Source organism: Podarcis erhardii (assembly GCF_964252035.2).
Source record: "Podarcis erhardii genome assembly, chromosome: 10".
In the NCBI taxonomy this organism is placed as follows: domain Eukaryota; kingdom Metazoa; phylum Chordata; class Lepidosauria; order Squamata; family Lacertidae; genus Podarcis; species Podarcis erhardii.
Genome location: NC_138500.1, coordinates 22,919,593 through 22,932,154, shown reverse-complemented (window position 1 = coordinate 22,932,154; position 12,562 = coordinate 22,919,593). Strand labels below are relative to the sequence as shown.

The following is a 12,562-nucleotide window of genomic DNA, read 5'->3' as shown; positions in this document are numbered from 1 at the left end:
CATAATAATATACATCACTTGTGTGCATGATACTTCTTCAATCAACACTTGATTTGTTTTTGGCTTGATGTCATCATGCAACAAAGAACAAATCACCCTGATTTAGCAAAGGAGAACCATGTGCATATTGCCTGCTGGACTAGTAATTACAAGGATAAACTAAAATATGAATCAGAATGCAGATACGGATTTATTCACACTTCACATTTTCAGTAAGATACAAATTTGGATGTACATCCTCACTTCTGCTCCACTGCTGCTAGTTAGGCATAAACCCTTCAAAAAGCCTTGAGTGGGACAACTACCTTGCCCACAGATCATCAGCTGATTTCACCTAACCATACTTTTTCCTCTCATGTTTTCAGAACAGATACTCACTTTGGGGATGTGGGAAGGGGAGGAAGAACAATAAAGGTCAGGTCTCTTAAAAAAGGATACTATTACTCTTGAGGTCTCTGTGGATGATTGACTTGGCATGCAAGTAACTGGAAAGCAAGAAAATAATAGATAGAAAGTTGACTATATATTTCTGCTTATCAAGAGCCTGCGTGAAGCTGAATGATCTCAAAGATGACACAAACATATGGCAAAAGGTAGTCTCTAAGTTGTACAGTGTCTAAGCCATTTGTTTATTTACTGCATCTGTCTCTCATTCTTCCTTCAAGGAGTCAACTTGCACCTATCATTGGCTCCCAGTACATTTCTGAGCACAATTCAAAGTGCTGGTGTTGACCTTTAAAGCCCTAAACGGCCTCGGCCCAGTATACCTGAAGGAGCGTCTCCACCTCCATCGTTCTGCCCGGACGCTGAGGTCCAGCGCCGAGGGCCTTCTGGCAGTTCCCTCATTGCGAGAAGCAAAGCTACAGGGAACCTGGCAGAGGGCCTTCTCGGTAGTGGCGCCCGCCCTGTGGAACGCCCTCCCATCAGATGTCAAAGCGATAAACAACTACCTGACATTCAGAAGACATCTTAAGGCAGCCCTGTTCAGGGAAGTTTTTAATGTGTGATATTTTAGTGTATTTTTGGTTTCTATGGAAGCCGCCCAGAGTGGCTGGAGAAACCCAGCCAGATGGCCGGGGTACAAATAAATAATAATAATAATAATAATAATTATAATTATAATTATCAGCACCTGCAACGCCCCAGCTTTTTTAAGACAACTGAATTGCAAACCTACACACCATGCACAAATCTGCAGCTCTTTCTGCCCACTCCCCTTTGGGAGGAACAGCCTGGAGCTTAGACTTTGCCAGGGCCCAAACATCTCCTAATCTCTCTAATACACTGGTTGCCAATCAAGGGTTTGGGGACTGCTGGGGGTCCACAGAACGCACGCAGGGGGTCCGTGGCCCCATCCCTTGCGTCCCCCCCAACTAAATATTTGTCATTTTTGCATGATAATAATCTGTTTTCAGTAGACCTAAAATCCTTTGTTCAAAAAATTGCTTTGCTGAGGTAACTATTGTAGAGTTATCAAAATTTCCAGAAGTAGGGGGTCTGTGGCTTGGCTTTTGAAAAACAGGGGGTCCTCAGTAGTTAGCTAATTGGGAACCACTGCTCTAATATATTGTAAATTTCATTTTAATAGTGGGTTTTCAGTGCAATCTGTTTTAGGGTGCCAATCCCGGCTGAAAAGCAGGTAAAAATACAAAAACGAATTACTTGGCAGTAAGTTGCCTGGAAATTAATGCAATTCAAACCAAGTAGACAAGCTTAGGATTGGGCAGCCGGAAGATATCAGCTATAAGACAGCTTCATATTTATTAGCCTAAGTGACATTTATGGTTCCATCATATTCCACCCCTCTAGTATCATGAGGCACTGCTGCCAATTTCTTCACACCCACTTGAAATGTTTTAGGAGAAAAGGGAAGATGAGAAATCATTCTCCTTTATATCAGAACACTGTAGAGCAACACAAATCACACACTCATTGTTCCTATTACTGGGAAGACTGTTAAAACATGTTGGTATTACATGAATGCCAATCTGCAGCAAGGCTTGACTTGGGGAAGAGGGCATATCACAGCAGGCCATATGCATGCTGGAGGAAGCCTGAAGGCAATGCAGCTCAGTTGCTTGTTTCTATGCAGATATGCCAGGAAGCAGCACTAGAAAGAAATGTGAGCTTGCATTCTAAGCCCTTCCAGCTTAGCCCTTCTGTGTTATCAGGAATGGGAATTAAAATACTAAACCTATTCATTTCCCCCCCCCCTCGCGGAAAAGCAGTGCTTTGGGTATAAACTCCTTTAGCACCATACATTAAAAACAAATACAGTTATATTTAAAATGTCTTGGTAAGAGCTTCTCTCCTGTGATAGTCACCCAAATACAGCTACTGATCAGTCTTTACAGCTGTTAGTGTTTTATGACAGGACACCGGATGGCTTGGTGTCAGCCCTTGTAAAACATCATGCTCTGATGTTAGCTGGAGGAAATATGTAAGAGATTTTATTCTAGCTGTCTTCAGTAAAAATGATGAAAATCTTTAAACAATGTGCTAAGTTTGAACAAAAGACTAGTAAGGAAAAAACTGCTTGCCATAGGGGAAAAAACTGCCCACTTAGAAATAGTATTGGAGTTGTATAAAACACTTCAAAGTGAGACCTCAATTTTAAGCAAACACTCGACATAATATTGGAGAGCTTTTAAACACTACCAAACAATAATCACTGTCAAGTCATATTAAAAAGAAGGGACTTCATGTCAATTTCCAAGTGTCTATGCCACCAGACAAAGTATCTGGAAGAATTTACGAGAATGCATCCCCATTGATTCTATGACGCTGCCAAATTAACCTCATGTGTTAGGGATGTGGAACCTGCGACTCTCCAGATGCTGATAGTTACAACTCCCATCATCACTGACCATTCTGGCTGAGGCTGATGGGAAATGTAGTCCAACAACGTCTGGAGGGCCACAGGTTGTCTATCCCTGCCACATCCACTGGCAAGATCAGTGTGTGGAGAACTCTCTTTTTCCCCCTCCTTCTCTCCTAATGAGTATATGATACTATACTTACTCCATTCCTTGTGCTGTCTGCCGTGCAATATCTATCAGCTTGATCATCTCAAATTTGGTCTCAATGATGTGTAGATGGTGGTAAAGACTGGAGCCTTCACACCACTGCGTAACTATAGCCAACTGCGGCTTTGTTGAATAACCCATGAAAAGCAATATATTCACGTGTCTTGTTTTCCTGTGGAAAGAAAGGAGTGCTTAAAATCACTGAAAACACTTTTGATGGATTGAAGGGCTCGAACAATGAATGCCCTGATATATGATTAATCTTGTTGGCTCGACCAAAGTCCATCTAGTGCAGATTCCATATGGACATCATGGCTGAAATTGTCAAATCCCCTTTAAAGCCATCTAAAGCTAGTGACCACTGCCACATCCTGTAGCAGCTATTTCATTAAGTGTATTATATATTCTGCACGCCACCCAGAGTGGCTGGAGAAACCCAGCCAGATGGGCAGGGTATAAATAATAAAATTGTTGTTGTTGCTGTTTTGCATCATGGGTTGCATTCAACAGCGGTTAAGCCTTAGTGCCCTGCAGATGTTGTTACACTCCAACTCCCATCTGCCCTCAGCTGTACAGTTAAATGACCATGGATGATGGCCATCCTCTTTAGAGGACCTCAGCTTACCTATCCCTGCCACTACGTACTCAGGTTGGGGTACACAACTGTTACCTACCCACCTACCGCAGCCCTCTGCCCAATATCCTGTTCTGATGTGAAAGGTCTTCTAAACCTTGAGAACAGGTTTTCAGGGAGCAAGGGAGATGCTCCACCCCGACTTGGGCAAGCAGAAGTGCTTTCCGCAAAGGCAAAGGCAAAACTGGATACAACCCCATATGAAATAATTGCTGTCTGTACAGATTCTCCTGCCAATCAATTTAATTGAATGACCTGAAGTCTGAAAGATGGAGTAAAACTTCTATCTACTGTGACTGACACTTTGAAGAATTAGCACAGACTGTGCCTAGAAGGCTCACAGTTGGCATTTGACAAGACACTGGGAACCTGCAATGTTACAGGGGATTCTTGCCTCACAACAGGAATGCTTCGGCTCAGAGTTCCAGTTAGCCACAACCTCTTCTGGGACCCATCGTGTCACCTTTTCTCTCCCTGCCCTGGGATTTGCTGCTGTTCTTTTCTACTGACACCTAGCATTCTTCGGGCTTCTGAGCAGACTCAGTGCTCATCCGGATAATTTTTTTTTGTTTTTATTTTTTTGGGGGGAGTGCCCCTATAGATTTTTTTAAAAAAATATTTTTGTACTCAGGCTTCTCCCAAGTATGTCGATACCTCCCTCTTGTTTCTCAATGATTCCATTTTGGGTATGTAGCTCTTGGCATTCAGCACATGAATTTACTATGAGAGGGAGCGATGGGGGAAAGGTCATCAAGCAGAGCAGAGCCAGGGAAAACAAGGATCCATGAAGGCTGAGAAGGAAGTGCAGGAAAGATTTGCTTTCTCTCTCGTGGTAACATGGATTGACAATGCAGAAGCATCCAGTATTCCCTCACTGTGTGGGCATGAAGACATGCTTATAAGGGATAACACAGGACCAGAAAATATCAGGAAAACACAAACTGCTTTCAGCAGAAGGACTGGGAGGAGCACAGTGTTCTGAACAAATGGCTCAAGCTCACTGGCTTCTCAAGGGAAGTCAAGTCATCAAAATGCAACTAACACAACCTTACCTGAGCACTCCTACTTCATTTTTAAAGGCTTGTAACTGCTGAGGGGTGGGGGCTGTAACATTCAACATTTTCACTGCGACATCACCTGAAAAAGCAATTTTAAAGAATATCAGCTGTATAATACAGCTGCTCAACTTTTCTTTTTAAAAAGCAGAATACAAAACTCAGCTATTGTTATGTGGTGTTCTAGGTGCAAAATGTGGCTTTTCTTCCTTTTGATTACTATTGTCATGCCGTATCACAAACTGCTTTTGGATGCCTGAGCCCTCCTTTTCGAAAGAGATCTGCTATGCAGCGTAGAACACTGCTGTTCAAAAAAACCCGCAAGACTAAAGCTCCACTGGGTGCATAGAAATGGCTGCACAGGATTTGGACCCCAACTACCGTGTTTTCCTTCAAAAGACACTCTTCTCACTCTAGCACACAAACTTGGGAGAGCTTTTACAGAGACAACAAAGAATAAGAGGCCTCAAAGGCATTAACAAAATTGACATCGGCTTAATCTGCTAAGGTTTTGGTGTCACAAGCTTTAAAATAGAAAAAAAAAATCAACTCATAAATAAAAAAATGGTTTGGTGCAGGAATTACCTACCATGCCACTTTCCCTTATAGACTGTTCCAAATGACCCAGACCCTATCCTTTGTCCAACTGTGATCTGGCCATCTGGTATTTCCCAATCATCACTTGAGTCTCGCCGACCAAGAGTTTTCTGCAAGAAAAGCAACCTTAGTAATACATCCACATGTTTTCCTAACGCAGAAAGCCTTACAACTACACTGGTGTTTCGTATTTTGTTTTTGCTAACCATAAGTAGTTACAACCCATAGTTTGCAGCCATAGTGCGTAATGCTACACTAAGTTTACCTCTGCAAATGAAGGGGAGGGGGAATTGGCATATAGGAGGAGGGGGAAGAATAAGTGCCCAAGTGTTTGGGGCACTCCTGATTTTCTAACCACAGTTAGAAGTTTGGGCAGCACAACATCTACACTGAGTCTCTAACGTGGTAAAGCCTGGTTGCCAATTCAATAAACCAACTTTGGACTTACCATTCTGCTCCGGTCTTCTGAAGAGGAGGAAGACTTCCTCTCTCGCTGAGGCCCCGGGGATTTCTGCAACGCTTTCACATTGGTGAGGGACCCGGGTAAGGATGCAGGTGGTGTGGCAGACAAACCCGTGGTTGAGCCTGTATTTGAGATTAAAAGTCAAAAGTACTTCTGGATTTCTAAAGACATAAACATTCCCTGCTAGGCTTGTTTCACACAATAGTTAAATGCAGAAACTGCAGTTAAGATGCAATATTTCCAAACATAAAAGGCATTTAAAAGTAAGAGGTAAGACTTACGAAACAAGTGCACTTAACATACATTTTCAGGTTGCAGTCCTAGCACACTAAATTCAGTTTTAAAAAATCTGCTGATTTCTGTGGGATTGTGCCTTTAATTCACAAAAGAGGAAAGATCAAGCTTGTTCAACAGCAATCACAGCAAACTGCCCAGTTGCAATTAGTTGCTTAATTATTGGACCAGCTCACATGTTACATTAAGCCATAGTTTAAAACAGACTTTGGTGCGCTACGAGTGAGCAACATGCTGCTCAATGCTCACAAGTTCCCCCAGAGCACCTCCCCTGCTCCTGCCACTCCAAAGATGAAACAATCCAGAGTCTGACCGGTTATCTTGTCTGAACGCCGATTTGTGACTGGTTTTCTGCAAACAAACCACAAGTCGTAAGTGAAGAGCAAGCCTCAATTACAGCTTGTCGTTTGTCTGGAGAACCTTGAGCCCAGGTTTTGACAACTGGACAAGCCAGACTTTGGCTTATTTGGTCCATGGAGCAGAATCAGGAGTGGGAAAGGAGCACCATGGGAACTTTTGAGCAATGTGGACCTGCGTGTTGCTCATTCATATCAAACTACGGATTTAAACTAATGTGAAAGGGGGACTGGGCCTCTAAAATGAGTGCAAAAGGAGTTAAAAGGCTTAAAGATTTAAAGCCCACCTTAATCAAACAACCTGAAGCACATTTTAGATTTTTCTGGGTTGCACGCATCCTTTCTTTAAGCAGGCAAGATGCAAAGTGAAACCGTGTTTGTGCACTTGGTTTGCCTGTTTTTAAAAGAAACTTCAGACTATTTTATATTTTGTTTAATTCTGCTGGCTTTCCTGACTTGCTACCACTAACCCTGTAACAGCCTTCCCCAAACTGAGGCCCTCCAGGTGTTTTCGGCTGTGCTGACGAAAGTTGTGATCCCAAGCACTTGGAGGACACTAGATTAGCAAAGGCTGCCCTAGGATAATCTGACTACAGTTGGATATGAAACCAACTTGGACTCAATGGAAAGAATATTAAAAGGGGAGGCCAAGATCCAGAGAACTGTAAAGTGAGTTCTGTGAACCTAATAGTGTCTATGAAATGCTTCCCCTCCTCAATTGTTAGGCTTCTCCCACCCCACACGCTACATAGCTAACAGCTCTTGAAGCTGAAGGGGGATACTCATGTAAAGAGATGAACACCAGAGCCACAAATAGGCCTAAATCTACACAGCTTTATAATGCCACCTGAAAGGGAACTAATTCAAGCGGATGAAGTGTATCTTATAACTGGGCAAAAGATGTTACTGGCCTGGACACAAAAGCAAGGAAGCCACACACAGATGGATTTTGTGCTGAATCCTCTACGAGGCTTCAGGGATTCTGAGCCCTGCAATAACACAGTGTAGGGGGTCATGGTTTCTTCTGCTGCTGGGCTTGTGAAGGAGCTGTCACAAAAGTAGTATCCAAGCAGAAGTTGCCTTCTGCTCAACTATCTCATTTACCTTAAGCAGCACCCCACCCTAAAAGCATTCAATAACTACTAGTTGGCACTACAAGAATAAAAATGCAATTTGGGTATTGGAATATCAGAAGCTCAGATTTGGAAGAGTAAAATCCATGACAGTACTATTTAAGTTTACAACTGTTTTCTTTTCCCAACAGAAGAATTCTGAGTGCAATCCTACGCCTATTTACTTTAGAAGTAGGTCTCACTGTGTTCAAAGGGGCTTACTCCTCACAAGTGCATTTACGACTGCTGCCTTAGCGGACTAAAGGCTTCTCATATTTCCTGCATCCTGTAATGGGTTGGGGGACCTTACAGCTTTGTTCCTAGACAAACAATTTTTCTCATTGAGGGCTCTCATTGTGCTGATGGTTTCAGCTATAACAAATGCCTGGCTTTTCCCTGGTCTTCTATCAAATTTACTCTCTCCCGCTATCCATGACGCTTCCTTACAGATGTTCCACCTCTGGCTCAGACTGAATAATGCAGCCCAGATTTCTGCATTGAGGCCCTTAACTCCTCTTCTCTGCAGCATCTTTCGGTCTGTCCTCTCAGTCTACACATAACAGTGGTTACTTCTGCTTTTTCTGCACTTGTAGTATCCACCCTTTCCACTCCTATGATGCCGTTCACATGCCATGGTAATGCTGCCTGTTGACTCACAATTTGCTCCTCCCTTGGTATGATTGTAATGAAAAAGCCATGAAGCCTGGGCTGTCATTTCTCCCAAACCCAGGATTGCGGTTGTTTCTCTTGAACAAACCAGTGTGGCAAACCCAAGGCTTGTTTTTGGCTTTACGTTCATAGTTTATGAGACATCATGCTAAACTAAGTTGTATGCTTTGCTGGTCCTGCTTGTGCCAGGGTAACAGTGATTGGGCAGGATGCACTAGATTGCTATTCTTTCACAGGGAGTCATTAACCAGGATTTACCTAGCAGGGCCAGTATCTATTGGGATTTGAAAATTTGAAGAAAAAGCTCTGTGTGGGGAAATGAATGTGTAAAATTACCATTGGAAATTGCTATTTTTTTAAACAAACTGCTAACTTGGTCTGAAGTGTCATCTTGACACTTTCCAGGAGTATTGGACTAAATTTCAAAAGACACAGGACCATCAATACAATGCTAATCCTACAGCAGGAGGGGACTGCTCTTATTCACTTTTTAGAAGTGATATTATCTTTACGGTCACAAAACATAAAACCTTATTTAGACAGTGTTCAATCTGATTTATCTGGTTAAACTATTATGAAAGCTACGAGTGAGATCCAACGTGGGTCATACTCACAAGTAAACTAAATGAAATCAATCGACTCCAATAACAAGTTCATCAATTTCAACAGGTTTACTCTGAGTGTGACTTAGTTGGAGATCAATCTATACATTTTGGAAATTATTTAACAAATGGGGTGAACTGCCTATTGCTTCAAAATGGAAGCATTCAAATTTGTGTATCGCTGTTTTTGTATGCGTTTTATGGCTGTGCACTGCCACATCAGAATCATGCTTCAGTTTAACATCTGGGCCACAATCTAGTAGAGAGAGAAAAATATCACTAAGCATGCCCAGTTCTGTGCTAGATTGCAGCCCTGATGCTTTTGCTTAGCAGAATTTGTTTAGAGGCAGCCAAATAGCTACAGACTTAAGTCGAAATGGAACTTGCTTGTGCTTTAGTGCACAAACCGAACCTGATTTCAACTCATGTCTGCAGAGTTCTGTAATATATTCCATTAGTATCCAGATTAGTCACAGCCCCAACATATCATCAGTGAGATAAATTATACTAGAAGGTAATTAATTATATACTGAAGTGAGTTGTCAGCAGAATTGTTAGTACTTTGCAACAGTTCTCTGAAAGACAATATTAATTGAGGAGCTCTATCTCAGCATTAAGTTGAAACTGACAGTCAAGGAAATTAGGAATATCAGTCTCCTCCAAAATCCTGCAAAGCCTTAACATCAGACAGACAACAAGAATGGTTCTGCTGGAACCCCAGCTAGGGTTGTCAACTTTTCTACCAACTTTCGCTCTTGTGACTTTAAAAGCAGGCTGATCTGTTGCCAAGAAAAGGCTTAACCTGTTAATTTTGGCAGATGCAACCTATTGTTAAAGGTACAGGAGTAGGCTAGGCTGTTTTCTTTGGAGTGGGTGAGGTCAGTTGGCAGCCTTTAATAGAAGAATCTCTTGGAGTGCAAAATAGTTTGTACAGATGTTAAGCGTTTGCAGGACCTCTCCTATCCTCATTTCCATTGCAACTAGAGACCCTTGCAACAAGCAACACTTTTTGAAAGGCAGCATGGAAAAAACATCGTCTCTACAATGCTCTATATCCAACGCAGAGTAATTTGTGAGTTTAATAAGGGTGAGTGAAAATGGGTGAAAAAGCACATTCAAAGCATTCCAGCCAGGCCAAGCCAAAAAAACACAAACAAACCCAAAAAACAAAAACAAAAAAGACAGTGTTTTGATAAACTCACACACTTACATACACACGCTGTGAGGGTGAGGCACAAACAGCATCTGTGGTTTTTATTTAGTTTGATTTGGGTGAAAACGAGAAAGAAGAGCCCAACTACCTCTGAACACTGGGCCAGGCTCAAAATCAAACACTATCTCACTGGGGACAGAATGGAGGAGGGGACTGGGAGTCCGGGATTGGTATTTCCGAAGGCAGCGCATCAGCTGGTTCATAGGGGCTGTTAGAGAGAAAGAGACGGGCAGGCAGAGACAGGAAGACAGACACACAGAAGAAATGAAAGTCATGGGACATAACTAAGGTGCTTTGACTCCTAGGCATAGATTGTTTATGACTTTGCAGGGGAGAACCCCATATTTCTACTTTTTTGTTTTTTGTTTTAAAAAAAACACACAAAAAAACCAAAAACAAAACCCTGAACAGCATACTTTCATCAAATGGCAGGGAATTGCTACATATTCTCAGATGCCCAGCAGAGAGCTTATTGACCAGAGTTTTAAAATGACATCATAGTACACAACATTTAAATGTTGGGACAAAATGGGCAAAACTGTTCAAAAGCCACAGCTACCTGGACATACACAATAGTCAAAACGGGCAATATAATTAAAGTGGTGGGGTTTGCGGTTTTGATTCACACCTCCGAACTCAAAATTGCAAAGTAGTAGCCAGCTTGTCAGATGGAACCAACAGAAGAAGAAGAAGGAAATCCTGGCTGAAACAAGGTTTGCCTTGGAACACTGAAGTTGTAAATTGCAAATGGGATAAAAAGAAAGGGAGGTGGGGGTGGGACATAAAAGAAGCTATGGAAAGCGAAAAGGCCGGCTGATTAGGGACACATGCTCTCCTGCATTATATGGCAAAGCCCATACTGCACACTCAAATGATGACGAGCCAAGTCAAAGCCTTAATGTGAAGCCTGGCAGCCAGTTAGCAAATGGAGCTCTAACCCAAACAGGTTTTGCAGCAGCAGCAGCTGCCATAAGCACGTTTGTTACAAGGTGGGGAAAGGATATAAACACACAGCGCTGGCTTTTACTCTCAAGAGTTGGACCCATTCATAAGAAGTCAATTCAAGGCCGCTTTACTTTTTTACTGCATGGGAGCATCTTAGCCACCATACCTGTTGTCCTGGATGCATCCAGACTGAGGAGCAGCAGCTAGATGTTTAGTTCTGTATTGGCACATCGGCTCCTATGATGCACGAGATATATACACCACTCCCTTTTAACTAGCTGCCTAGGCAAGCTCCCTCCGCGGCCCAGTTGAGAGTGGCAGTGTGGCCCTGCCACCCCTGCTTTCTTCCACCCTTGTCTGATGCGGTGCACTCGCGCAAGCACCCAACAGCCCCTCCTTAATGGCAGTTTTGTCACTTCAAGCCCCTCCTTGAGCATGGAGACAGCAGAAGGGATTCTGAAGGCACAACTTTCTTTGGGGCTGTTGCGGGCTCTTCAGACTCCCAAGACCTCCTGCAGAATTTCCTCCGCCTCCTATCCCCCTGTTTCTCTGGCTGCCCCATATCTTCCCCCTCCCCTGGTTGCTGCCACATACATGGCCCAGAACCCTAGAAATCGCTGGCCGTTTACCCTGCATCTTCCTCCTCTGTCCGGTCCCTCAGTCTCCTGCCCATCCCTGACATCCATCTTAAATCAGTATAAATATGCAATCGGGAACAAAATCAATCAATCTAAAGGAAAAAGCATACCTTGCTCTCAGACAAGGCACATGTGTCATGGCAGAAGGCTTCCTCAACTCTATCTCTCACAACATAGAAGGGAATGCTTCCTTTAGGCTGTATTTGTAAGGATTGGTTTCAAAAAAATTATATATTGGAAACATTAAAGCCAGGTGCCCTGTTTATTGGGAGCTTGTTTTAAAAATATATCAAAATATGTGTACATCTGATCTATTCTACTACCAAGAAAGTTATGGATATGCTAAGGACTGTTGCATTCTCAACAGTCACATAGATCAAGCCTTCGTGGTTCTGAATACCATGAGGATTTTTCTAGGATGCTCCCATGTTGTAAAATTAGAGAGGAACAGTGCTCAGTATTCTGCTCACAAATTGTGCTGGCTGACAGGCCCCTAGAGAGTCCTTGTTGTGTAGGTGTTCTGGTTGTATATCAAGATAGATGGGTGGCAAGTTTGGCCTTTTTAAGATAAAAGGAAGGTAAAGAAGGATAACTTTACTGAAGGTCAGTTACCTCCTACTATTACCATCTGATAACCCACTTTAGAAAAAAACACAAAAACCACTGGCTACCACTTTGCATGATGTTCTCCCCTCCTCTTCGCCCACAGTGGGAGTGAACCACTAAAACTTTTCATCAAACAAACTCAAAGGTCATGGGACAAGCAAGTGCAGCTAAATTTCACTGTTCTGTTTACATTTCTCTCTGTGTCTGTATTTTGCAAAAGAAGGTGGAACAAAGGGGAGGGGGCAAAGCAATGCATTTTTTATGCAAGAGAACAAAATCACTTACCTCCCTCTCCTCGCAACCCTTGATCTCTAATCAACTCCTACAAATCAAAAACAAAGCTGTATGCATC

General features: G+C 42.7%; 1 protein-coding gene across 2 annotated transcripts in view; it reads right to left on the bottom strand.

The window, feature by feature from the left end:
- The window catches only part of BRAF (B-Raf proto-oncogene, serine/threonine kinase), a 59,643-nt gene that overhangs the window by 17,938 nt on the left and 29,143 nt on the right, over positions 1 to 12,562 (bottom strand). Inside the window, exons 9-15 of one of the 2 annotated variants that reach the window (XM_081878896.1) lie at positions 12,496 to 12,532; positions 10,110 to 10,229; positions 5,761 to 5,897; positions 5,305 to 5,422; positions 4,713 to 4,797; positions 3,022 to 3,198; positions 439 to 485 (exon numbers count right to left, since the gene is read on the bottom strand). In XM_081878896.1, the coding sequence (XP_081735022.1) occupies positions 439 to 485; positions 3,022 to 3,198; positions 4,713 to 4,797; positions 5,305 to 5,422; positions 5,761 to 5,897; positions 10,110 to 10,229; positions 12,496 to 12,532 (721 nt within the window). The remainder of the gene's footprint in view (positions 1 to 438; positions 486 to 3,021; positions 3,199 to 4,712; positions 4,798 to 5,304; positions 5,423 to 5,760; positions 5,898 to 10,109; positions 10,230 to 12,495; positions 12,533 to 12,562) is intronic. The other variant, XM_081878897.1, reaches the window with a different exon arrangement.